This window comes from Nesoenas mayeri (genome assembly GCF_963082525.1).
Source record: "Nesoenas mayeri genome assembly, chromosome: 24".
Lineage (NCBI taxonomy): Eukaryota > Metazoa > Chordata > Aves > Columbiformes > Columbidae > Nesoenas > Nesoenas mayeri.
Genome location: NC_137546.1, coordinates 6,176,789 through 6,201,187, shown reverse-complemented (window position 1 = coordinate 6,201,187; position 24,399 = coordinate 6,176,789). Strand labels below are relative to the sequence as shown.

Here is a 24,399-nt window from a genome sequence, read left to right as displayed (position 1 = left end):
CCTCCCCACTATCTGCCCCCCCATTGCTGTCCCCCCAGCCCGGCCACACATTTGGGTCACACCCCCCGGTGCCACCCGGCCCCCCCCCCCGCCGCGGACTGCGTCCCTTGGGTGCTGGGGGGGGAAGGTGGGGGAGCCCCAGGACCCCGCACCCACTGCCCGCACGGGGACGGGGGGCGTTTGCACGAGGGTCCGTGTTTGCACGGGGTCGTGTGACATTGTCGCATTTGCACGCAGTCGTGTTTGCACGGGAACGGGGCGCGTGTGCACCGCGGGTGCGTTTTGCACCAGCGCCGCTTTTGCACGGGGACGGGTCACACCTGCACCAGGGTCACACCTGCACCAGGGTCACACCTGCACCAGGGTCACACCTGCAGGGACACACCTGCACCCCTTCGTGTTTGCAGAGGGACGGGGCGCGTTTGCACGAGGGTTCGCGCTTGCACAAGGGTCGCGCGCGCCCGGGGTGTGTTTGCACGGGGCGGGTGGGACCCTTTTCCACCACGGGTGTGTTTGCACAGGGCCGGTGTCCCCGTGTCCCCGTGTCCCGTGTCCCGTGTCCCGTCCCGCCCGGCGCTGTCCGTGGTGCTGCCCCGCGCGGCGCCGCCTCCCGCCGGCAGAGGGCGCCCTTCGGGTTGGGGGGGTGAGGGGTGCGATGAGTTTGGGGGGGTCTGAGCAGCCGGGGACCCCCCATGGAGTGACCCGACACCCGCCGGTCCTGGGCCGCCGGCTCCCTGCAGCCGGCACGGCGGCGCTTGGCTCGGTGCCATCAGTAGGCTTCAGGGGTAACGCCGCTGGCCGAGCTGTGGGGAGCTCCCCTCTCCCCCAGGAACCACCATGGGCCCCCCAGGGCCCCCCCGCGCCACCTAGACGTGTCCCCAACCGACAGCACCGCCCCCTCGGCCACCCCTCCCTGAGGTAAGCCCCATGGGTGCCCCCCACCCAAAGGTGCCGGTGACAAGGCGTGGGGACGGGCACCCACGGCCCCGTGTCCCACAGGCAGCAGGATGGCCCAGCAGCGCCACGCCGTCCCCCCACCGCTCAAGGTAGGCGTCGCTGGGGTGGGGGCACCCATGGGTGCTAGCATGGCCTTCACCCTCCCCCAGCACCCATGGGTGCTACCATGGCCTCCCCCACCACGTTGTCTTGCAGACGGAGGAGGACTACATCCCCTACCCCAGCGTGCACGAGGTAGAGCACCCGCTCCCCCAGAGATGGGTGCTGGGCGGGTGAGGGGTTGATGGGTGGGTGGGCCGAGCACCCACCCGGGTTGTGGGTGCAGGTGCTGGGCCGGGAGGGGCCGTTCCCCCTCATCCTCCTGCCGCAGTTTGGGGGTTACTGGATTGAGGGCACCAACCACCAGCTGAGCGGGACCCCCGAGTCCCCCCAAACCCCGGCACCCAGCACCCGGGCAAAGCTGGAGGGCAACCACACGGCCAAGATCTACCGCAAGCACTTCTTGGGCAAGGTGAGGTCCCATGGGTGCTGCAGGCGTGGGTGGGTTCCCCATGGGCATGGGTGGGCATGGAGACCCCATAAACAGGTCCTCATGGATGTGGGTGCCCCGTGGAATGGGTGGTTGTGTGTATGGGTGCTCACTGGGGTGGGTGTGGGTGTCAATGGGTGATCATAGGTACCCTACAGCATGGGTGCTCATGGATATGGGTGATTCGTAGGTGTAGGTATCTATGGACATGGGTGCCCCATGGCATGGGTGCTCATGGATATGGGTGACTCATAGGTGTAGGTATCTACGGACATGGTTGCCCCATGGCATGGGTGCTCATGGATATGGGTGACTCATAGGTGTAGGTATCTATGGACATGGGTGCTCCATGGCATGGGTGCTCATGGATATGGATGACTCATAGGTGTAGGTATCTACGGACATGGGTGCCCCATGGCATGGGTGCTCATGGATATGGGTGACTCGTAGGTGTAGGTATCTACGGACATGAGTGCCCCATGGCATGGGTGCTCATGGATATGGGTGACTCATAGGTGTAGGTATCTACGGACATGGGTGCCCCATGGCACGGATGCTCATGGATATGGGTGACTCATAGGTGTAGGTATCTATGGACATGGGTGCCCCATGGCATGGGTGCTCATGGGTAGGGGTGCTCATGGACATTGGTATTTATGGGCATGAGTGCTCATGGACCTGGGTGCTCCATGGCATGGGTGCTCATGGTAAGGGTGCTCATGGGGGTAGGTGTGGGTATCTATGGGCATGGAAGCCTTATGGCTGCAGGTGCTGGTGGACTGGGGTGCTGTGCAGCATGGGTGCTCACAGCCGTGGGTGACTCATGGGTGTAGTTATCTATGGGCATGGGAGCCCAATGGGTTTGAGTGCACATGGACCTGGGTGCCATACAGCATGGGTGGTCCTATATGGGTGCTCATGCAGGTGGGTGTGAGTATCTATGGGTGTGGAAGCCACATGGGTATGGGTGCTCAGGGACCTGGGTGCCCCATGGCGTGGATGCTTATAGACATGGGTGTCCATGGGCATGGCAACCTACAAGTGTCTGTAAGATGGGTGGCCCATGGGCGTGGGTGCTCATGGACATAGGTGGTCATGCAAATGGGTGCTCATGAACATGGGTGTGAGTATCTATGAGTATGGGTGCTCAGGGACCTGGGTGCCCCGTATCATGGGTGCACATGCACATGGGTGCTCAGGGCCATAGGTGGCTCATTGCATGGGTGCCAGTCAGTGTAGGTGCTACATAGGTGGTGGTATCTGTGGGTGTGGGTGCTCATGGACATGGGTGCCCTATGGTATGGTTGCTTGTAGACGTGGGTGTCCATGGGCACTGGGAATCTACAAGTGTCTGTAAGATGGGTGCTGCATGGGGATGGGTGTTCATGGCATGGGTGTTCATGGCCATGGGTACTCTATGGGGATGGGTGTTCATGGCCATGGGTGCCCGATGGCATGGGTGCTCCATGGGGATGAGTGCTCCATGGGGACAGGTGTTCATGGGCATGGGTGCTCCATGGGGATGGGTGTTCATGGATGTTGGTGCTCACGGCTATGGGTACTCGATGGGGATGGGTGTTCATGGCCATGGGTGTTATGGGCATGGGTGTTCATGGCCATGGGTACTCTATGGGGATGGGCGTTCATGGATGTTGGTGCTCATGGGCATGGGTACTCTATGGGGATGGGTGTTCATGGGCATGGGTGCCCGATGGCATGGGTGCTCCATGGGGATGAGTGCTCCACGGGGACGGGTGTTCATAGGCATGGGTGCTCCATGGGGATGGGTGTTCATAGATGTGGGTGCTCATGGCTATGGGTACTCTATGGGGATGGGTGCTCATGACCATAGGTGTTATGGGCACAGGTGTTCATGGCCATGGATACTCTATTGGGATGGGTGTTCATGGCCATGGGTGCCCAATGGCATGGGTGCTCCATGGGGATGAGTGCTCCATGGGGACCGGTGTTCATGGGCATGGGTGCTCCATGGGGATGGGTGTTCATGGATGTGGGTGCTCATGGTCATGGGTACTCTATGGGGATGGGTGCTCATGGCCATGGGTGTTATGGGCATGAGTGTTCATGGCCATGGGTACTCTATGGGGATGGGTGCTCACGGCCATGGATGCCCCATGGCATGGGTACTGCCCGCGTGAGCACCCATCACGCGGTGGCGAGTGCCGGCCCCTCCCGCAGGAGCACTTCAACTACTACTCGCTGGACCCGGTGCTGGGTCACCTCGTGTTCTCCCTCAAGTACGACGAGCAGGAGCAGCTCCACCTGCTGCTGCGGTGAGCAGGGTGCTGGGGGCACCCATGGGTGCTGACCGGGCATCGGGGGGCCACCCTGACCCCCACCTCGCCCCGCAGCACCCGCGCCCGCACCCTGCACGACGTGGTGCCCATCTCCTGCCTGGCCGAGTTCCCCAACGTGGTGCAGATGGCCAAGGTGGGTGCGACACCTCCGGCAGCACCCATGGGTGCCCCCCCAACCCCGAGCCACCCATTGCATCTCCCATCCTTCCCGCAGCTGGTGTGCGAGGACATCAACGTGGATCGCTTCTACCCCGTGCTCTACCCCAAGGTGAGGGGGGCACCCATGGGTGGGGGAGCACCCCGGGGTGCCCCCCACCCACCGCACGCCCCCTCCCCGCCCTACAGGCGTCCCGCCTCATCCTCGCCTTTGATGAGCACGTGCTCAGCAACCACTTCAAATTTGGGGTCATCTACCAAAAACTGGGGCAGGTACGGGGCAGGGTGGGTGGGGGTGAGGGTGGGGGGTCCCGGGTGGGTGCTGACACCCCCGTCACCCTGCAGACCTCCGAGGAGGAGCTTTTCGGCACCACGGAGGAGAGCCCGGCCTTCGCCGAGTTCCTCGACGTTCTGGGCCAGCGGGTGCAGCTGCGGGACTTCAAGGGGTGCGTGACGGGGGGCTGGGTGGGGGGCACCCATGGGACCCAGGCTCAGGGTGCCTGTCCCCCCACCCCACGCAGGTTCCGGGGGGGGCTGGACGTGACCCACGGGCAGACGGGCAGCGAGTCGGTTTATTGTCACTTCCGCGACAAGGAGATCATGTTCCACGTCTCCACCAAGCTGCCCTACACCGAGGGGGACGCCCAGCAGGTGGGGGCACCCATGGGTGCTAGGGGGACACATGGGTGCTTGGGGGAGGGGGTATAGGGGGACCTGGGTTACCTGTAGGTGCTGGGGGCATCTATGGGGTGCAGGGAATCCTTGGGCACCTCTGGGTGCTTGGGGGCTGTCAGTGGGGTGCAGGGGCACCCATGGGTGCTGGCTGGTGTCTATGGGGTGCAAGAGATCCTTGGACACCTCTAGGAGCTTAGGGGGTGTCAACGGGGTGCAGGAGCACCCATGGGTGCTGGCTGGTGTCTATAGGGTGCAGGGGATCCTTGGGCACCTCTGGGTGCTTGGGGGGTGTCAATGGGGTGCAGGGGCACCCATGGGTGCTGGCTGGTGTCTATGGGTGCAGGGGATCCTTGGGCACCTCTGGGTGCTGGGGGGGGGCATCTGTGTGACACAAGGGCTAACACTACACCTTATGGGTGCTGGGGGATGTGTATGGGATGCAAAACCTTCAGGGGCACCCCTGGGTGTTGGGGGGTTGTCTATAGGATGCAAAAGCTCCAGAAGCACCCATGGGTGCTGGGGGGGGAGGGGCACAAGGGCTAGCGGCACACCCCATGGGTGCTGGGGGAGTGTCTATGGGGTGCAGAGCACCCACAGAACACCCTTGGGTGCTGGGGGGTGTCTATGGGGTGCAGTGGGCCCACAGAGCACCCTTGGGTGCTGGGGGGTGTCTATGGGGTGCAGAGGGCCCACAGAGCACCCTTGGGTGCTGGGGGGTGTCTATAGGGTGCAGAGGGCCCACATAGGACCTTTGGGTTCTGGGGGGTGTCTACAGGGTGCAGAGGGCCCACAGAGCACCCTTGGGTGCAGGGGGGTGTCTATGGGAGGCAGGGGGCTGTCAGGGCACCCTTGGGTGCTAGGAGGTGTCTATGGGGTGCAGGGGTCCAGCAGAGCACCCATGGGTGTGAGGGGGTGTCTATGGGTGGCAGAGGCTTGTCAGGGCACCCTTGGGTGCTGAGGGGTGTCTATGGGACACAAAACCTTCAGGGGCACCCCTGGGCGCTGGGTTCACCTCTGGGGTATAGGGACTATCACCCCCTTTGCCCCCCTGGCGTGACCTCCCCATGTCCCCCGTGTCCCCGCAGCTGCAGCGGAAGCGTCACATCGGCAACGACATCGTGGCCGTGGTGTTCCAGGACGAGAACACCCCCTTCGTCCCCGACATGATCGCCTCCAACTTCCTGCACGCCTTCGTGGTGGTGCAGCTGGAGCAGGGCGGCACCCAAGGGACCCTCTACAAGGTACCACCCCCTGCCTCAGTTTCCCCATCCTCAGGGGTGCTGCGGGGTGCCCTGTCACCCCCCGTCCTGCCCACCCGCCGCAGGTCTCCGTCACCGCCCGTGACGACGTGCCCTTCTTCGGCCCGCCGCTGCCCGACCCCGCCGTCTTCAGGAAGGTGAGCACCCATGGGTGCTGCCTGGGGGGGGTTCCCCGGGGTGGCACCCACCCAGGGTTGCCCCTCGCCCCACAGGGCCCCGAGTTCCAGGAGTTCCTGCTGACCAAGCTCATCAACGCTGAGTACGCCTGCTACAAGGCTGAGAAGTTCGCCAAGCTGGAGGTGGGTGCCAATGTGGGTGCTGAGCATGGGGGTGCTGGGTGGTTTGGGGGTCTGCAGTGGGGCTGGGCATGGCAAGGGGTGTGTGGGTGCTGTGGATGCAGGTGCTGCGCCTGCAGTGGGGCTGTGCATGTCATGGGGCATGTGGGTGCTGGGCGCACTGTGGGTGCTGTGGATGTGGGTGCTGTGTCTGCAGCTGTGCTGTGGGTGCTGTGCTGTGGGTGCTGTGGATGTGGGTGCTGTGCCTGCAGGGATGCTGTGGGTGTGGGTGCTGTGTCTGCAACAATGCTGTGCATGCCATGAGTGCTGGGCACAACATGGGTGCTGTGCACGTGGAGTGGCACATGCCATGGGTGCTGCATATGCAATAGGGCTTGTGCATGCTGTGGGTGCTGTGGGTGTGGGTGATGTGACTGCAGGGGTGCTGTGGGTGCTGTGATGTGGGTGATGTGACTGCAGGGATGCTGTGGGTGCTGTGGGTGCTGTGATGTGGGTGCTGTGGGTGCCACACATGCCACGGGTGCTGGACATGCAGCGCCGTGCATCTGGGTGCTGTGTGCAATGCATGTGGTGCCACCTCCACTGGGGGTGCTACATGCAATGGGTGCTGCTGTGCATGGGGGTTCTGTGCACGATGTGGGGGGTGTGCACGTGGGTGCTGTGTATACTGGGTGCAGTGCCTGCTGTGTGTGAGTGCAACATCCACTGGGTGCAGTACCTTCTGTGTGTGGGTGCAACATCCACTGGGTGCTGTGCATAACATGGGTGCTGTGCCCAGGGCGGGGGAGGCGTGCCCGCAGCAGTGGCACACATGTGGGTGCTGCATGCCAGCTGGATGCCACGCACGTGGGTGCTGTGCCTGCAAGGGTGCTGTGCGTGTGGGTGCTGTGCATGGCGGGGGGGCCACGCCTGCTGTGCACGTGGGTGCCATGTACAGCAGGTGCTGTGTGAGATATGGGTGCTGTGCCTGCAGGGGTGATGTGGGTGTGGGTGCTGTGCACGTGGGTGCCATGAACACCAGGTGCTGTGCACGTGGGTGCTGTGGGGGTGTCCTGTGTATGGGGGGGTCATGCCCACTGTGGGTGCTGTGGTGTGCGTGCTGTACATGTGGGTGCTGCGTACACTGGGTGCTGTGTATGGCAGGGTGCCATGCCTGCTGTGCACGTGGGTGCTGTGTGCGATTTGGGTGCTGTGCACATGGGTGCTGTGCCTGCAGGGGTGATATGGGTGTGGGTGCAGTGTACACAGGGTGATGTGTATGGGGGGGGGGGTCATGCCTGCTGTGGGTGCTGTGAACGTTGGTGCTGTGGGGTGTGCTGTGCAGGAGGAGTGGATGCCTGCTGTGGGTGCTGTGGTGTGCGTTCTGTGCACGTGGGTGCTGCGGGGTGTGCTGTGAGGGGGGGTGGATGCCTGCTGTGGGTGCTGTGAATGTGGGTGCTGTGAATGTGGGTGCTGTGCACGTGGGTGCTGCGGGGTGTGCTGTGAGGGGGGGTGGATGCCTGCTGTGGATGCTGTGAATGTGGGTGCTGTGAATGTGGGTGCTGTGCACGTGGGTGCTGCGGGGTGTGCTGTGCAGGGGGGGTGGATGCCTGCTGTGGGTGCTGTGGTGCGCGTGCTGTGCCCACGGGGTGCTGTGCACACTGTGGGGGCTGCGTGGGCTGAGCGCGGGGGGGAGGCAGGTGCCGCGGGTCCCCGGCCGCGCGGGCGGGGCTGAGGGGGGTCCCGCGGGGTCCCGCAGGAGCGGACGCGGGCGGCGCTGCTGGAGACGCTGCACGAGGAGCTGCAGGCCCGCAGCCAGGCCATGCTGGGGCTGGGCCCCGACGACGAGCGCCCCGACAACGGCGCCGCCGCCCCGGGCTTCTTCGAGTCCTTCAAGGTGGGGCACGGCGGGGGAGTCCCTGCTCCTCCTGCCACCGAAACGGCGGGGCGGGGAGGGACCCGGTGGGCCCGGGCGCTGCTGATGGGGGCGCGGGGGGGCCTTGCAGCGGGCGCTGCGGGGGCGCAGCCCCTCTCTGGAGGCCGTGGGGCTGGGACCCCGCCGGGCTCCCACAACGCCCCCCTCAAATGCCGCCAACGCCGCCGCCGCCAACGCCGCCGGACCCCCCGACGGTGTGAGTGCCCTCTGGACACGCCCCCAGCGGGTTGGCCACGCCCACCGCCCAGCCAGCTTGCCTGGCTGAGGACACGCCCACTCCCGTGAGGCCACGCCCCTGCTGGCGCAAAGCCACGCCCCATCCAGAGACCAGGGCGTACAAACCACGCCCCTATAAAGCGTTAGCCACGCCTCTTCCCCAAGCCACACCCCCAGGTAGCGCCTCGTCAATGCAAGCCCCGCCCCCTTCCCGGGCTCACCTGGACACGCCCCTCCGCGCAAGCCCCTCCCACCCCGCCGTGCCGCCCCTCCCCGTGCCCCCCGGTGACGCGGTGCCCCCCGGTGACGCGGTGCCCCCCGGGCCCGTGACCCGGTGACGCGGTGCCGCCCCCAGTCGCTGCTGGTGCCCGGGAGCCGGCGGGGACGCCGCGGCAGCGCCATCGGGCTGGGCTCGGTGGAAGAGGTGGGTACCCCGGAACGGACCCCCCCGATGACCCTGCGGGTGCTCCCCGCCCCGCTCCCCGGTTAACGGCGTCCCGCAGGCGCTGCTGGTGCCCGGGAAGAGCCCGTCGCGGCGGCGGCCCGGCCCGCTCGGCTCCCGCCGCTCCAGCGCCATCGGGATCGAGAGCATCCAGGAGGCGCCGGCCGGCAGGTGAGCGCCGGGACCGGGCGGGGGCTGGCACGGCCCGCTGTCCCCTCCCGGTGTCACCCCGGCGCCCGCCGCCTCCCGCAGGGACGGCTCCGCCGCCACCCCCGAGGGCGCCTGCTCCACACACAGCTCCCCCGAGAGCCGCCGACACCCCGACAGGTCCCGCACCCGCCATGGGACACTGGGGGGACACCGGGAATGGAGGGCACTGGGAGGGGGTGACACAGGGAAGGGGTGACACAGGGAAAGGATGGCATAGAGATGGGGTGACATGGAGGTGACGCGGGAAATGGAGGGCGCTGGGATGGGTGACACAGGGATGGCGTGACATAGGGAAGGGGTGGCACTGGGATAGGGTGACACAGGTATGACACAGGGAATGGAGGGCACTGGCATGGGGTGACACAGGGAAGGGGTGACACAGGGAAGGGGTGGCATAGGGATAGTGTGGCATAGGGATGCAATGGGCCAGGGTGACACTGGAATGGGTTGACACTGGGATGGTACAGCACAAGGGTGAGATGACATGGGGACCGGAGGGCACTGGGAAAGAGCAGCAAGGGGATGGGGTGGCACCAGGACAAGGTGGTACAGGGATGGGGTCACATGGGGGTGACACAGGGAATGGAGGGCACTGGGATGGGTGATGTGGGGGTGACAAAAAAACTGGAGGGCACAGGGTGATATAGGCATGCAATGGGCCAAGGTGACACCAGGATGGGGTGGCACTGGGACAGGGTGACATGGGGACCAGAAGGCCCTGCAATGGAGCAGCAAGGGGATGGGGTGGCACTGGGACAGCGTGGCACAGGGATGCCCGGGGGGGACCCGGGGAACGAAGGGCACTGGGATGGGGTGGCACAAGGACAAAGTGGGACATGGATGCAATGAGGCCAGGGTGGCATGGGGACAGAGTGACACTGAGGTGAGGTGGCACCCAAATGGGGTGACACAGGGGTGGTGTGGGACTGGGACAGGGTGACACTGGGGTGATGCAGGGACTTGGAGGGCATGAGGATGGAGCAGCACATGTATGGGGTGGCACAGGGTGGCACTGGGATGGGTGGCACAGGGACAGGATCACCAGCAACCTAACAGCACAGGGACTGTATGTCACGGGGACAGGGTAGTGGGGGGATGCAGTGGGGTGGCACTTGGGTGGTCTGGGCGCAGGGTGGCATGGGGACAGGTTGGTGTGGTGACAAGGGACATGGGGATGGGATGGCATGGGGATGGGACATCACAGGGAGGGGATGGCATGGGGACAGGGTGACATGGGGATGGCACATCCCAGGGCATGGGGACAGGGTGTCATGAGGATGGGACGTCCCAGGGATGGGATGGCATGGGGACAGAGTGCCACAGGGATGGGACATGCCAGGGACAGGATGGTGACACAGGGATGTGACATCCTGGGAACGGTGTGACATGGAGCTGGGGACAGGGCCGTGCTGACACGGGACAGCGCGGCGTCGCGGCGGGCCATGGCGGTGGCCGCAGGGCGCGGTGCCAGCCTGTCCCCTCCTCTGGGGACCGTCCCCTGGCAGGGCCGAGAAACCGGAGCCACCGAATTTCTCCCGCTCGTCCTCCAGCGCCAGCAGCTTCGGCAGCGCCGAGGAGCCCGGGGAGCCGGGACGGGTACGGGGAGCCGGGGGGGTGAAATGGGGGCTTGGAGGGGGGGCAGCACCCCCTGACCCGCCCCCTGCACCCCCAGGAGAGCCGCTCGCCCTCGGGGAGCCACCGCGACGCCTTCGCCAACACCCCCTGGCCGGATGACCCCCCTGGTCCCCTCCCAGGTAGCGTCACTGCGTGGCAGGTCACGGCAGGGTGTGGGGACCCCAATTGGGGTGCTCACCCCCCCCTTTTCCCCCCAGGCTGCCATCCCCCGGACCCCCCTGAGATCAAAATCCAGCTGGATCGGCCCCCCCAGAACCCGGTGAGGCTGTGTACCCCCCCCGCACCCCAAAATGGGGACACCCACATGGGGGGCACCCACTGATGTCCCTTTGCACAGGGGTCATAGTCACCCCCCATCCCGGGGGGGTGTCACCGCTTCCCCCCCCACCACGTGCCACCCCCGTGCCAGGAGCCGAAGCCATCGTCCCGGTGCAGCATTTGGGGGATATCCCCCCCCCAAAAAACAATTGGGGCGTCCCCCCCTCCAGACAATCTCCATCACCCCAAATACCCCTGGGGGGGTGATGGACCACATGGCCCCCCCCCTTTCACTGTGACCCCAATGCCACATGGTGGGGGGCCACCAAAATGAAGAGTGTGTCCAACTCAAACATTCTCCCCCAAGAAAAGGGGGTTCAAATCCGGGGCAAACCCAACGTGGGGCTCCCCCTGTCCCCCCCCTTTTATTTTAAGGGAAAAAAGCTCCGGAATGGGTCGGATGCTGGAATTTTGGGGGGGGGATTATTTTTTCAAGCCCCCCCCAACCCGTGTTTGTGTTTCCTGTGAGTCCTGTATAAAATAAAGGTTTATTTATCGTTACAGCTGGGAGATGCTGGAAGGGGGGTCACACATATCTGGGCAGGGGGGTCCCCAAAACCCTAAACATCAGCCAGGCCAGATGCTCTGCGTGGTTTTCAACCCCCCCGATTTTTGAGGTTATTTACCCAGATTTGGTGTTTTTCGCTGCTGAGCAAAGCCTTGCTTTGATTTTTTCCCCTATTTTTGGGTGCTGCGGGTTCCCCAAAATGTGGCGAGCCCCCAAAAGAAGAACCTTTTCAGCTCTGGTGGCCACCGCGGTGTCGGGAGCGGCATTTGGCCACCAGCCCTGGTGGCCACCGGCTTGACGCCAAATCCCCGGCCAAGAAATGTGGTTCCCCCCGCCCCGAACCCCCAAAAACCACCGAGCACCCCGGGAGTGGTTAAACTTAGCTCGGTGCCGCCCGCTTTCTGGGAAGCGCCAGGGGTTGGGACGTGGTTGGGGACACCGGCGAAGCCACCGCGGGTGCAAAGGGCGCCGAGCAAAGTGGGGGTGTCACACGCGTCCCCCGCCTGCCCCGGAGTTAATAAGAAACCAGAGCAGAGATTTATTTATAAAGCTGGGAAATAAATAAAAAGGGGGGGGTTTGGAGGGGCCTGGTGGGATTTTGGGGGGTGTAAGTGCAGGGTGTGCAGTTTGCACAGGGAAGGGTCTGTTTGCACGTGAGCGGTGACACCTGCACGCGCAAGGCGCTGTTTGCACGGTGACATTTGCACGCCCAAAGCACCACTTAGATGCGCACGGTGCCGTTTGCACACCCGAGACACTGTTCGTGCATGCACAGCACACCCTTTGCACACCAAAGGCACCATTTGCACATGCACAGGGACATTTGCACACTTAAGGCACCATTTACATGCACACAGTGACATTTGCACACACGAGGCACCATTTGCACGCCCAGGGCATGATTTGCACCTGCACGGTGACAACTGCACACCCAAGACACTGTTTGCACGTGCACGGTGACGCTTGCACACGCAAGGCACCGCTTCCACATGTACAAGTGACATTTGCACACTCAAAGCACCATTTGCACATCCCAAGGCACTATCTGCACAGTGACATTTGCATGTCCAAGGCACCATTTGCATGTGCAGTGACATTTGCACGTGCATGGTGACATTTGCACAGCCAAGGCACCATTTGCACGTGCATGGTGACATTTGCACACCCAAGGCACCATTTGCACGTGCACGGTGACATTTGCACGTGCATGGTCACATTTGCACAGCCAAAGCACCATTTGCATGCACATGGTGACATTTGCACGTGCATGGTGACATTTGCACACGCAAGGCACCATTTGCACACCCATAGCCCTTCCCCAGGCCTCAATTCCCACCCCCCAGCACCTTGCCAGCTGCAAAAGCCCCCTCCCCTAATTACCCCACTCCTAATTACCCCACCCTGTAATTCCCATAATTACAGCCCTAACGAAGCGGCATGCCCGAGCGTGTACCACCCTTTAAATCCCCCCTCCCCATAGCCCTGGACCCCCCCCAGCCACCAAAATGCCTCAAACCAAAGCCTTTCCAAGCAAAACGAATCACCCAGGAGGCTAAAAACAAAATAATTAACAACTTTTGGGGACAAATTAACCCAGTGAGTTAATTTCTTGCCCATCTCCGTGTTGTTCTGGGTGTGACGAGCTGAGCACCCCGGTCAGTTCTCAGCACAGGGATGGCGGCCGCGTTTTTGGGCTCCGGCCCCGCGGCCTTTGGCTCCAAGCGGGGGTTCGGTTGTCCCCCCCCAAATCCCACAGGGGGTTGGGGTTGGGGCGGGAACGCCGCTAATTATAGGGGGAGAAACGTGTATTTACAGAGGCAGCTCCCAGAACCAAACCACCGGCGGCTTTTTTGCTCCGCTGAGTCTTTTGGTTGTTGTTCCTCCTTTTTCTGGGCGCTGCCACCCACAAAACGGGGGGGGGATGAAGGGCGCCCGGCTCTAGCGGAGGAGGAGGAGGAGGAGGAGGAAGGGCGGCAGCAGCGCGGGCGCGGCGGGGCGCGCGGCGGCGTTGCAGTGCGCGCGGTTGGCGCCGATGCAGGCGGCGTACGCCATGGCGTGCGGGATGTAGTTCTGCTCGTGGACGCCGTGCAGCAGGTGCGCCATGGGCCCCCGCGCGAACACCGCCACGTCCTCCCCGCCGTGCGTCTCCTGCCGCAGCGGCACCGCTGACTGCGCCTGGTAGTCCGCGTGGGCTGGGGGAGAGCGGTTAGGGTTAGAGATTGGGGTTAGGGTCAGAAATAAGGGTCAGGGTCAGAAATCAGGGTCAGAAATTGGGGTTAGGGTCAGAAATAAGGGTTAGAAATTAGGGTCAGAGTCAGAAATAAGGGTTAGAAATAAGGGTTAGAAATTAGGGTCAGGGTCAGAAATAAGGGTTAGAAATTGGGGTTAGGGTTAGAAATAAGGGTCAGAAATTAGGGTCAGGGTCAGAAATAAGGGTCAGAAATTAGGGTTAGAAATTGGGGTCAGGGTTAGAAATAAGAGTTAGAAATTGGAGTTAGAAATAAGGGTTAGAAATTGGAGTTAGGGTTAGAAATTGGGGTTAGAAATAAGGGTTAGAAATTGGGCTTAGAAATTGGAGTTAGAAATTGGGGTTAGGGTTAGAAATAAGGGTGAGAAATAAGGGTTAGGGTTAGAAATAAGGGTCAGAAATTGGGGTTAGGGTCAGAAATAAGGGTCAGAAATAAGGGTTAGAAATTGGGGTTAGGATTAGAAATAAGGGTTAGAAATTGGGGTTAGAAATAAGGGTTAGAAATTGGGGTTAGGGTTAGAAATAAGGGTCAGAAATTGGGGTTAGGGTCAGAAATAAGGGTTAGAAATAAGGGTTAGAAATTGGGGTTAGGGTCAGAAATAAGGGTCAGAAATAAGGGTTAGGGTTAGAAATAAGGGTTAGGGTTAGAAATAAGGGTCAGAAATTTGGGTTAGGGTTAGAAATAAGGGTCAGAAATAAGGGTTAGAAATAAGGGTTAGAAATTGGGGTTAGGGTCAGAAATAAGGGTTAGAAATTGGGGTTAGGGTCAGAAATAAGGGTTAGAAATAAGGGTTAGAAATTGGGGTTAGGGTTAGAAATAAGGGTCAGAAATAAGGGTTAGAAATAAGGGTTAGAAATTGGGGTTAGGGTTAGAAATAAGGGTCAGAAATAAGGGTTAGAAATAAGGGTTAGAAATTGGGGTTAGGGTCAGAAATAAGGGTTAGAAATAAGGGTTAGGGTTAGAAATAAGGGTTAGGGTTAGAAATAAGGGTCAGAAATTTGGGTTAGGGTCAGAAATAAGGGTTAGAAATAAGGGTTAGAAATTGGGGTTAGGGTCAGAAATAAGGGTTAGAAATTGGGGTTAGGGTCAGAAATAAGGGTCAGAAATAAGGGTTAGGGTTAGAAATAAGGGTCAGAAATTGGGGTCAGGGTCAGAAATAAGGGTTAGAAATTGGGGTTAGAAATAAGGGTCAGAAATTGGGGTTAGGGTCAGAAATAAGGGTTAGAAATAAGGGTTAGAAATTGGGGTTAGGGTTAGAAATAAGGGTCAGAAATAAGGGTTAGGGTTAGAAATAAGGGTCAGAAATAAGGGTTAGGGTTAGAAATAAGGGTCAGAAATCACGGTCAGGGTCAGAAATCAGGGTCAGGGTCAGAAATCAGGGTCAGAAATTAGGGTTAGGGTTAGAAATAAGGGTCAGAAATTGGGGTTAGGATTAGAAATAAGGATTAGAAATTGGGGTTAGAAATAAGGGTCAGAAATCAGGGTCAGGGTCAGAAATCAGGGCCAGAAATTAGGGTCAGAAATTAGGGTTAGAAATTGGGGTTAGGATTAGAAATAAGGGTTAGAAATAAGGGTCAGAAATTAGGGTTAGAAATAAGGAGGAATTTTAAAGGGAAAATAAAAAGGAGGAATTTTAAAAGGAAAATAACAAGGAAAAATTTTAAAAGGAAAATAAAAAGGAGAAAATTTTAAAGGGAAAATAAAAGGAGAAAATTTGAAAAGGAAAAATAAAAAAGGGGAAAATTTTAAAAGGAAAAATGGAGAAAATTGTAAAAGGAAAAAAAGGGGGAAATTTTAAAAGGAAGAAAATTTGGAAAGGAAAAAATAGGAGAAAATTTTGAAAAAAAAAAAAAGGAGAAATTTTAAAAGGGGAAAAAATGAGAAAATTTGAAAAGGGAAAATTTAAAAAAGGAGAAATTTTGAAAGAAAAAAAGAGAAAATTGTAAAAGAAAAAAAAAGGAGAAAATTTTGAAAGGAAAAAAGGGGGAAAAAAGGGGCAAATTTTTAAAAAGGGGAAAATTTTGAAAAAGGGGAAAATTTTGAAAAAGGGGAAAAAAGGAGGAAAATTTGAAATAAAAAAAGGAGAAAATTTTGAAAAGGGAAAAAATAAAAAAGAGAAATTTTAAAAAGAAAAAAGAGAAAGGGATAAGTTTTAAAAAGGAGAAAAAGCAGGATGAGTTTTAAAAGGTGAGGAAAAAGAAATACATTTTGAAAAGGCAAAACAACAAGAAGGGTCCATTTGAAAGGCGGACGAGGATGCATTTTGAACCGGCCGGGTTTTCCATGTAGGGGGTTTGCCCCAAAGCCCCACTCACCGAAATCCACGGCAGAGACGTTCTCGCGCTCGCCCGCCACGATTTTGTACCCGGGGCCGTTGCCGTAGAGGATGGAGGTGAAGGGCTTGCGGTCAACGTCGCTCTGCATGGGAGCCAGACCTGGCACGGGGACATCCCGGGGTGTCCCTGAGTGTCCCGGGGTGTCTCCAGCATGTCGCTGAGCTGTTGCTGAGGTGTCCCCAGGGGTGTCCCTGGGTGCCCTGAGATGACTCCGAGTGTCCCCAGCACATCCCTGTGGTGTCACTGAGGTGTCCCCAGGGGTGTCCCTAGGTGTCCCGAGATGACCCTGAGATGTCCCTGAGTGTCCTGGGGTGTCCCCTGCATGTCGCTGAGGTGTCCCAGGGGTGTCCCCAGGGGTATGTCCCTGTCGTGTCACTGAGGTGTCCCAGGGTGTCTCCAGGGGTATCCCTGGGTGCCCTGAGATGTCCCTGAGTGTCCCAGGGTGTCCCCAGCACATCCCTGTGGTGTCACTGAGGTGTCCCCAGGGGTGTCCTGAGATGACTCTGAGATGTCCCTGAGTGTCCCCAGCATGTCGCTGAGGTGTCACTGAGGTGTCCCCAGGGGTGTCCTGAGATGACTCTGAGATGTCCCTGAGTGTCCCCAGCATGTCGCTGAGGTGTCCCAGGGGTGTCCCCAAGGTGTCCCCAGGGGTATCCCTGGGTGTCCTGAGATGACCCTGAAATGTTCCTGGGATGTCCCTGAGGTGTCCCCAGGTGTCCAGTGGTGTCCCTGAGGTGTCCCTGGGTGTCTTGAGATGTCCCCGAGGTGTCCCAGGCTGTCCCCAAGGTGTCCCAGGTTATCCCCAGGGTGTACCCAGGTGTTCTGAGATGACCCTGAGGTGTCCCCAGGGTATCCCCGAGGTGTCCCCTGCACAGGACTCACCAAAGATGGGGTTCCCGCGGGGGGTGTAGCCACCGAAGGTGAAGACGTGCGAGTGGTCGGCGGTGACAACACTGAGCGTGTCCTGCGGGGAGGTGACACGGGTGGCCAGCCCGATGGCCCGGTCCAGCTCCACCGCCTCGTGCAGCGCCTGCTTCGCCTTCCCCTCGTGGTGCCCGTGGTCGATGCGGCCCCCTGCGCACCAGCACCGCTCAGCATCGCCCCCCAGCACTCCCCTGGTGTCCCCAGCACCCCCTCGGTGTCCCCAGTATTCCCACATGCACCCCCATCGCTCCCTTTTATCCCCTTTTTTTCCATCCTTCATCACTCCCTTTATCCTTTTTTTGCAACTCCCCCATCACCCCCCTCCCCCCTCTTTTTGCATGCCCATCAACCCCTCTTCTTGTACCCCATCACATCCTTTATTCCCTCCCTTTGGCACCCACATCACCCCCTTTTTTGCAACCCACATCATCCCTTTATCCCTTTTTTGCATCCCATATCACTCCCTTTATCCCCCTTTTCTTTGTACCCGCACAGCCCGCTTTACCCTCCCTTTGCATCCCCATCACCCCCTTTATCTTCTTTTGTACCTCCCCATCGCCTCCTTTATCCCCCCCATTTGCACTCCATCACCTCCTTTATCTCCTTTTTCCACCATCACCTCCTTCATGCCTTTGTTTTTGTCCTTCCCACCACCCCCTTTTGCACCTCATCACCTCCTTTATCCCCTTTTCACACCCTCATCACCCTCTTTATCTCCCTTCTTGCATCCCCTACTCCTTTTATCCTCCTCCTTTTTGCATTCCCCTCCTCTTTCCCCCTTTGCAGCCCCTCTTTATCCCCCCATCACCCTCTTTACCCCCCTTTGCATGCCCCATCACCCCCTTTACACCTTCCATCACCCTCCCTATTCTCCCTTTGCACCCCATACCCCTTCCCTCTCTTTCTCTGCCCTCCCCACCTTCAACCAGGAGGAAAAACCCGCGGGGATTTTTCTGGAGCATCCTGATGGCCACAGCCACCATCTCGGTGAGGGACGGGTCCGTCTCGTTATTCCTGTCCAGCTCGTACACCATGTCACCCGGCTCGAAGAGACCTGGGGACAGTGACATTGCTGAGGACAGCGACACTGCTGGGGACAGCTTTTCCCCACAAAAAAAGAAATGGGGGGTGCAAATCCAGCATCTCGTGCTTCTTGTGCTGGTTCAAGGGTTTGAACCTCCACTGGATCTGGGGTGATCAGGCAGAATCCAGGGGGTGCTCCCAGCCCCTCCTTATCCGTGGGGGGTACCAGCATCCATTGGAGGTACCAGCATCCCGGGCTGGGGGGGAGTAGCAGCATCCCTGGGGATGTAAAAGCCACCAGTGTCCTTTTGGGGTACCAGTATCCTAAGGACAGGGTGCCAACATCCCTCGGAGGCAGCAGCATCCTTGGGGGTTTAACAGCATCTCTTTGGGGTATCAGCATCCCCAGGGGGGACCCAGGATCCCCTGGTAGGGGGGTACCAGCATCTTTTTAGGGTACCAGCATTCCTTGGAGGGATGTAGCAGCATCCTTTGGTGAGTACCAGCATCCCTTTGGGGTACCAGCATCCTTGGCGGGGGCGCAGTAACAGCATCTCTTGGAGGTACATGCATCCCCAAGGTGGGTACCAGTCAATTTGGGGGGGTACCAGTCAATTTGGGGGGGTACCAGTATCCCCAGAGTAGGGTACCAGTCAATTTGGGGGGTACCAGCATCCTCAGAGTGGGTACCAGTCAATTTGGGGGGGTACCAGTATCTCCAGGGTAGGGTACCAGTCAATTTGGGGGTACCAGCATCCTCAGGGTGGGTACCAGTCAATTTAGGGGGGTACCAGTATCTCCAGGGTAGGGTACCAGTCAATTTGGGGGTACCAGCATCCTCAGGGTGGGTACCAGTCAATTTGGGGGGGTACCAGTATCTCCAGGGTAGGGTACCAGTCAATTTGGGGGTACCAGCATCCTCAGGGTGGGTACCAGTCAATTTGGGGGGGTACCAGTATCCCAAGGGTGGGCACCAGTATCTTTGAGGTACCAGCATCCCCAGCATGGATACCAGTATAATGGGGGGGTACCAGCATCCTCAGGGGGTATCGAGCCCCTCCAGCTGCCCCAGCACCCCAGGGGCACCCACAGCACCCATGTGAAGCCAGGGGCACCCTTGGGTGCCAGGACTCACCCAGGAGGAAGTCAACACGGCTGAGGTTGAGCGCCAGCAGGTCCCGCCGGTGCCACACGTACTTGGCGACCTGCGGACAGGCGGGTTGTCACCTCCCCATCCCCTTTACCCCCCTCCCCAAAATATCGCCCCCTTCAGGAATGGCTTCTCAAGGTTACAGTGGGGTGTACCCCCCCAAAACGTGTCCCTGTCACCTTGCCGGGGGGTTTGGCGTCGTGCCACGCCTGGACGAGGTCCCTGCGGTCCAGCCGGGTGCCCCGGTGCTTGTCCTCATGGGGATACTCCACATCGCTGGCGTTTTTGGGGAACATGTATTTCCGCCCACCGCCCAAAATCACCTGAAAAAGCAGGGAAAGGAGAAAAAAAGGCATTTTTACAATTATTTGTAATTATTTTTACCCCCCGCTTCCCCAATTCAGGTTTAACAGAGGGGAAAACGGAGCAGGATGTCCAGGAAAACCTCGACGTGGCGCAAAACACCCAAGGAATTTCACCTCGCTCGAAATAACCCCAAATCTCTTCCTATTCATTAAAACCCAAGGCAAAAAATAACCATTTCCAGCAGCGAATTTGGCTCTTTATAAGATTTTTTTACAGATATATATTTATTTTTTGGCATCCCTGTGGGAGGGATGCTCCGCATCGGGGTCCCCGCGTGAACCCGCCGGGACGGAGCCCCATCCCGCGGCTCTCGCTGTTTGCTTTGGAGCCCGGTTTATTTGGCCTCTGTTATTTATAACCAAGCAGAGATTTTTTTTACGCAGGAGATGAATTATAAAGCAGCGAAACACCGCCGCCAAAATTATTAAGCAGAAAAAGAAAAAAAAAAAGAAGAAAATTGTCTTTTCCCCCACTATATAATTATTTCCAGCCTGGGATAGAGTTAAAATTATATTAAAGAGAAAAAAAACCCCAGCAGAAGAGGCTATTGAAGAGCTAAATAACAGGCTGAGATGTTTTGCTTTGGGGCTATTTTGAAGGCCAGAAGAGGATTTATTTACAGGGCTGAATTTCTGCGTAAATCCGCAGCGAGGGGCAGAATTTGGGGGGAAAATGGAGGGTTTTGGGTATGGGAAGTATGAGAAAGGCGGGGGCTGCTGTGGAGGGGGTGAAGTGACATTTGGGGATCTGGTTCTGTATGTGATCATGGGCCCAGCCCTGCGGCTGCTGGGTCTTGGTGGGTCTGTGGGTGCTTCTGGTCCCATGTCCACCCAACAGAACCCATGGGTGCTCCTGGTCCATATCTGCTGGGGGTTTTGGCTCTGCACCCATGGGTGCTCCTGGTCTTGTATCTGCTGGAGGTTCTGGCTCTGCACCCATGGGTGCTCCTGGTCCATATCTGCTGGGGGTTCTGGCTCTGCACCCATGGGTGCTCCTGGTCTTGTATCTGCTGGAGGTTCTGGCTCTGCACCCATGGGTGCTCCTGGTCCATATCTGCTGGGGGTTTTGGCTCTGCACCCATGGGTGCTCCTGGTCCATATCTGCTGGAGGTTCTGGCTCTGCACCCATGGGTGCTCCTGGTCTTGTATCTGCTGGGGGTTCTGGCTCTGTACCCATGGGTGCTCCTGGTCTTGTATCTGCTGGAGGTTCTGGCTCTGCACCCATGGGTGCTCCTGGTCCATATCTGCTGGGAGTTCTGGCTCTGCACCCATGGGTGCTCCTGGTCTTGTATCTGCTGGGGGTTCTGGCTCTGCACCCATGGGTGCTCCTGTATCTGCTGGGGGTTCTGGTCCTGGTCCCATATCCCCACAATCCTGGCTCTGCACCCATGGGTGGTCTCAGCCTTGTCCCCAATCACTGTCCTGGCCCTGCACCCATGGGTATGGGTGGTTCCAGCCCAACATCTCCTGGGGTTCTGGCTCTGTAGCCACTGGTGGTCTCAGCCCAACATCTCCAGGAGTTCTGGCCTTTCATCCATGGGTAGTTCCAGCCCAATATCTCCTGGGGTTCTGGTTCTTCACCCACCAGTGGTCTCAGCCCTTCACCCATGGGTGCTCCTAGTCCTATGTATCTACCCATGGCCCTGTCCTCGTCCCTGGTGGCCCTGTCCCCCTCGTACCTCGATGTCGGGGATGTTCTCCACCAGCTGCCGGGCGATGTCCTTGCAGCCGCCCTCCAGCGCGTCCGGGGGCATCTCTCCATCCGAGTACCAGTCGCGGTTGGCCGAGTGGGCGTAGGCAGCGCTGGGCGTCGCGTGGGTCACCCGCGTGGTGGTGACAATGCCCACCGCCTTGCCTGCACCACAAATTCAAGTGACGGTGCTGGGAACCCCCCTAAACCCCACCGCTTTACCCCCCACCAGCACCCAGCAGCCCCTCACCGCTGTCCTTGGCCCAGCGCAGGATGGACGTCACCTCCTGGCCCTTGGTGGTGTTGCAGCGGTCGCGGGTGACGGCGGCGCTGACGCCCACGGTCCCCTCGTTGGCTTTGACGCCGCACAGGTAGGCAGTGGCCGTGCCCGCGCTGTCAGGGACCTGCGCGTTGGTGTTGTAGGTCTTGGGGGAGATAAACGAGTCATCATCATCACCAACCACCATCATCATCATCACCACCACCATATCCATCACCACCACATCCATCACCACCCCACAGATCCCTCTCCCCACACTGTTTGGCCACACCCCACTTGTGCCCCCCCCCCATTTTTTGCCCGTTGTCCCCCCCATTCTGCCCCTTCCCCCCCCCAATGTGGTCGCGTGTCATCCCCTCGCTGCATTTTGATGCTTTTAGCCCTTTTCCAGCCCATTTTTCAGCAGGGAGCGAGTGAAGCCGCCACCACCAGCATCCCCCGCGGGGCAACGGGAGCTGGCGGGGAGCAGTCAGAACTTCCAATTTCATAACCGAAAAGAAAGCCTTTTGTTCTGAAAAATGACCCCAGGAGAAGCGGGGAAGTCCTGCGGCTTCCCACGGCCCCCCCACCCCCTCTCTGTTCCCACGAGCCCGACCTTGGCACGGCCAACAGCGCCCGCGCCAGCTCCTTCGCCCGCCCGTGACCTAATTTCGGCTCCTGCTCCATGCCGCCCATCCTGACCTTGCGGTGGGTGTCGGGGGTGTCCCCGGGGGGTCTCACCTTGGCCAAGGCGACGTAGGGGAACTTTTCCATCTCCAGGAGACTCTCCTCGCCCTTGCGGTTCTGCAGCTGCCCCTTGAGGATGCGGGCGGCCGTGACGGTGGAGACGCCCATCCCTGCCGGGGAACCGTCACCCACCCGCCGCGGATGGGACAGCGCGGCACACGGGGCCCGAAACACCCGGCATCCCATTCATTGCAAACTGGATTTATCCCAGCACCCAACTTACTGCCAACTCTGTTAATCGCATTACCCAATTTATTGCAACCCCAATATACCCCAGCACCCAGTTTATTGCAACCCCAATATATCCCAGCACCCAATTTATTGCAACCCAAATACACTCCAGTACCCAGTTTATTGCAACCCCAATATACCCCAGCACCCAGTTTATTGCAAACTCTGTTAATCGCAGCACCCAGTTTATTGCAACCCCAAATATACCCCAGCACCCAATTTATTGCAAGCCCAATGCATCCCAGCATGCGCTTTATTGCAACCCCAATATATCCCAGCATGTGGTTTATTGCAACCCCAAATATACCCCAGCACCCAGTTTATTGCAACCCCAATATACCCCAGCACCCAACTTACTGCAAACTCTGTTAATCGCAGCACCCAGTTTATTGCAACCCCAAATATACCCCAGCACCCAATTTATTGCAACCCCAATATATCCCAGCATGTGGTTTATTGCAACCCCAAATATACCCCAGCACCTAGTTTGTTGCAAACCTGATTTGTCCCAGCACCCAACTTATTGCAAACTCTGTTAATCGCAGCACCCAGTTTATTGCAACCCCAAATATAGCCCAGCACCCAGTTTATTGCAAACCTAATTTATCCCAGCACCCACTTTATCCCAGCACCAAACTTGTTGCAAACTCAATGTATCATAGCATCCAATTTATTGCAAACCAAATTGATGCCTGCACCCAACTTAGAGCAAACCCAATTCATCGCCAACTGAGTTTGCTACAGCACCCAATTCATTGCAGCACCCACTTTTTTGCAAGCCCAGTTATCACAGCACCCAGTTTATTGTGCACCCAACTTATTGCAGCACCCACTTTAGCGCAGCACCCACTTTATTGCAAACCCAGTTTATGGTGGCACCAAATTTACTGCAGCACCCAATGTTTTGCAAATCGAATTTATTGCAGCACCCACCTTGTTGCAAACCCAATTTATGGCAGCACCCAACTTATGGCAAGCCCAGTTTACTGCAGCACCCAGTTTATTGCAAAGGCAGTTTATCGCAGCACCCACAGCACCCACTTCCCCGCAGCCCCCCTGCCCCTCTCACCGTCGCCCAGGAACAGGATGAGGTTCTTGGCCACGTTCTGGTTGAGGCGCTGGAGCCGCAGGGCCTCCCGCAGCGTCTGCTGCGCCTGCCGCCGCCAGAACTCGGGGTCCTTCTCCCTCTCTGGGGGTGCGGAGAAAAAACAGGGCTCCATAGCACCCAACAGCACCCACTTTTGGGGTACAGCACCCACTTTTGGGGTGCAGCCCCCCCCGCCCCCAAACCTCACGTACCGGGGATCAGGGATGGCGTGCAGAGCGGGGCGAGGAGGAGGAGGAGGAGAAGAGCCTTCATCCCGGTGCTGTGCAGGTGCTGGATGGGAGAGAGCTGCGGGGGGGCACCCACCACGTGCCTCAGTTTCCCCACCGAGACCTTCGCCCCCAGGCTCGGCCAAGCGAGGATGGGAGGGCAATGTCCCCTCCCTGCGCGGCCACCAGTGTGACCCCTGGGGACGTGCCAGCTCCCTCTCGCCAGTGCCATGAGGTGCCACCTCGCTGGCATCAACGCAGGGCTGGGGACGGTGGCATGTCCTCCATGTGTGTGTGGCACAAGGGGGTCTCTGTCACATGGCTGGGTCCCCATCGTGGCTCCCTGTCCCCATTGCATGGCCATGTCCCCATCACAGCTGGGTCCCCATTGCACATCGGGGTCCCTGTCATGTGGCTGTGTCCCCATCATTTGGCCACGTCCCCATCACTTGGCCATGTCCCCATGGCATGCCTGTGTCCCTCTTTGCACACCCATGTGTCCCCCTCCCATCCCCGTGTCCCCCTCCCATCCCCATGTCCCCACTGCATGCCTGTGTCCCCATCATGTGCGCCTCCATCTCATTCCCATGTCCCTGTTGCATGTCTGTGTCCCATCCCATCACACACCCATGTCCCCACCACATGTCCATGTCCCCACCGCTTGTTAGTGTCCCCAC

The 24,399-nt window shown here is 58.9% G+C and overlaps 2 protein-coding genes across 2 annotated transcripts; one reads left to right on the top strand and one right to left on the bottom strand.

Moving 5' to 3' along the window:
* Positions 1-1,007: 1,007 nt before the first annotated feature.
* RAP1GAP (RAP1 GTPase activating protein) lies at positions 1,008-11,394 on the top strand (the record flags this gene model as incomplete). The annotated part of the gene is given in 25 exon segments (XM_080358787.1): positions 1,008-1,046; positions 1,153-1,191; positions 1,283-1,468; positions 3,686-3,780; positions 3,859-3,937; positions 4,019-4,072; positions 4,150-4,233; positions 4,306-4,406; positions 4,482-4,611; positions 5,721-5,876; positions 5,960-6,031; positions 6,107-6,193; positions 7,929-8,066; positions 8,677-8,745; positions 8,825-8,934; positions 9,016-9,090; positions 10,479-10,569; positions 10,646-10,916; positions 10,919-11,000; positions 11,002-11,030; positions 11,033-11,119; positions 11,122-11,158; positions 11,160-11,288; positions 11,290-11,336; positions 11,339-11,394. Coding segments are annotated over 25 exon segments (2,343 nt in total).
* Positions 11,395-13,372: 1,978 nt separating this feature from the next.
* On the bottom strand, positions 13,373-23,928 carry ALPL (alkaline phosphatase, biomineralization associated; the record flags this gene model as incomplete). Its single annotated transcript, XM_080358786.1, has 11 exons — positions 23,708-23,928; positions 23,478-23,597; positions 22,172-22,287; positions 21,422-21,596; positions 21,161-21,336; positions 19,296-19,439; positions 19,102-19,171; positions 17,863-17,997; positions 16,902-17,093; positions 15,999-16,118; positions 13,373-13,626 (listed from the first exon to the last, which is right to left on the bottom strand). Exons 1-11 carry the CDS (start codon positions 23,766-23,768, stop codon positions 13,373-13,375), a joined length of 1,563 nt encoding a protein of 520 aa, XP_080214912.1. The 5' UTR covers positions 23,769-23,928.
* Positions 23,929-24,399: the final 471 nt, after the last annotated feature.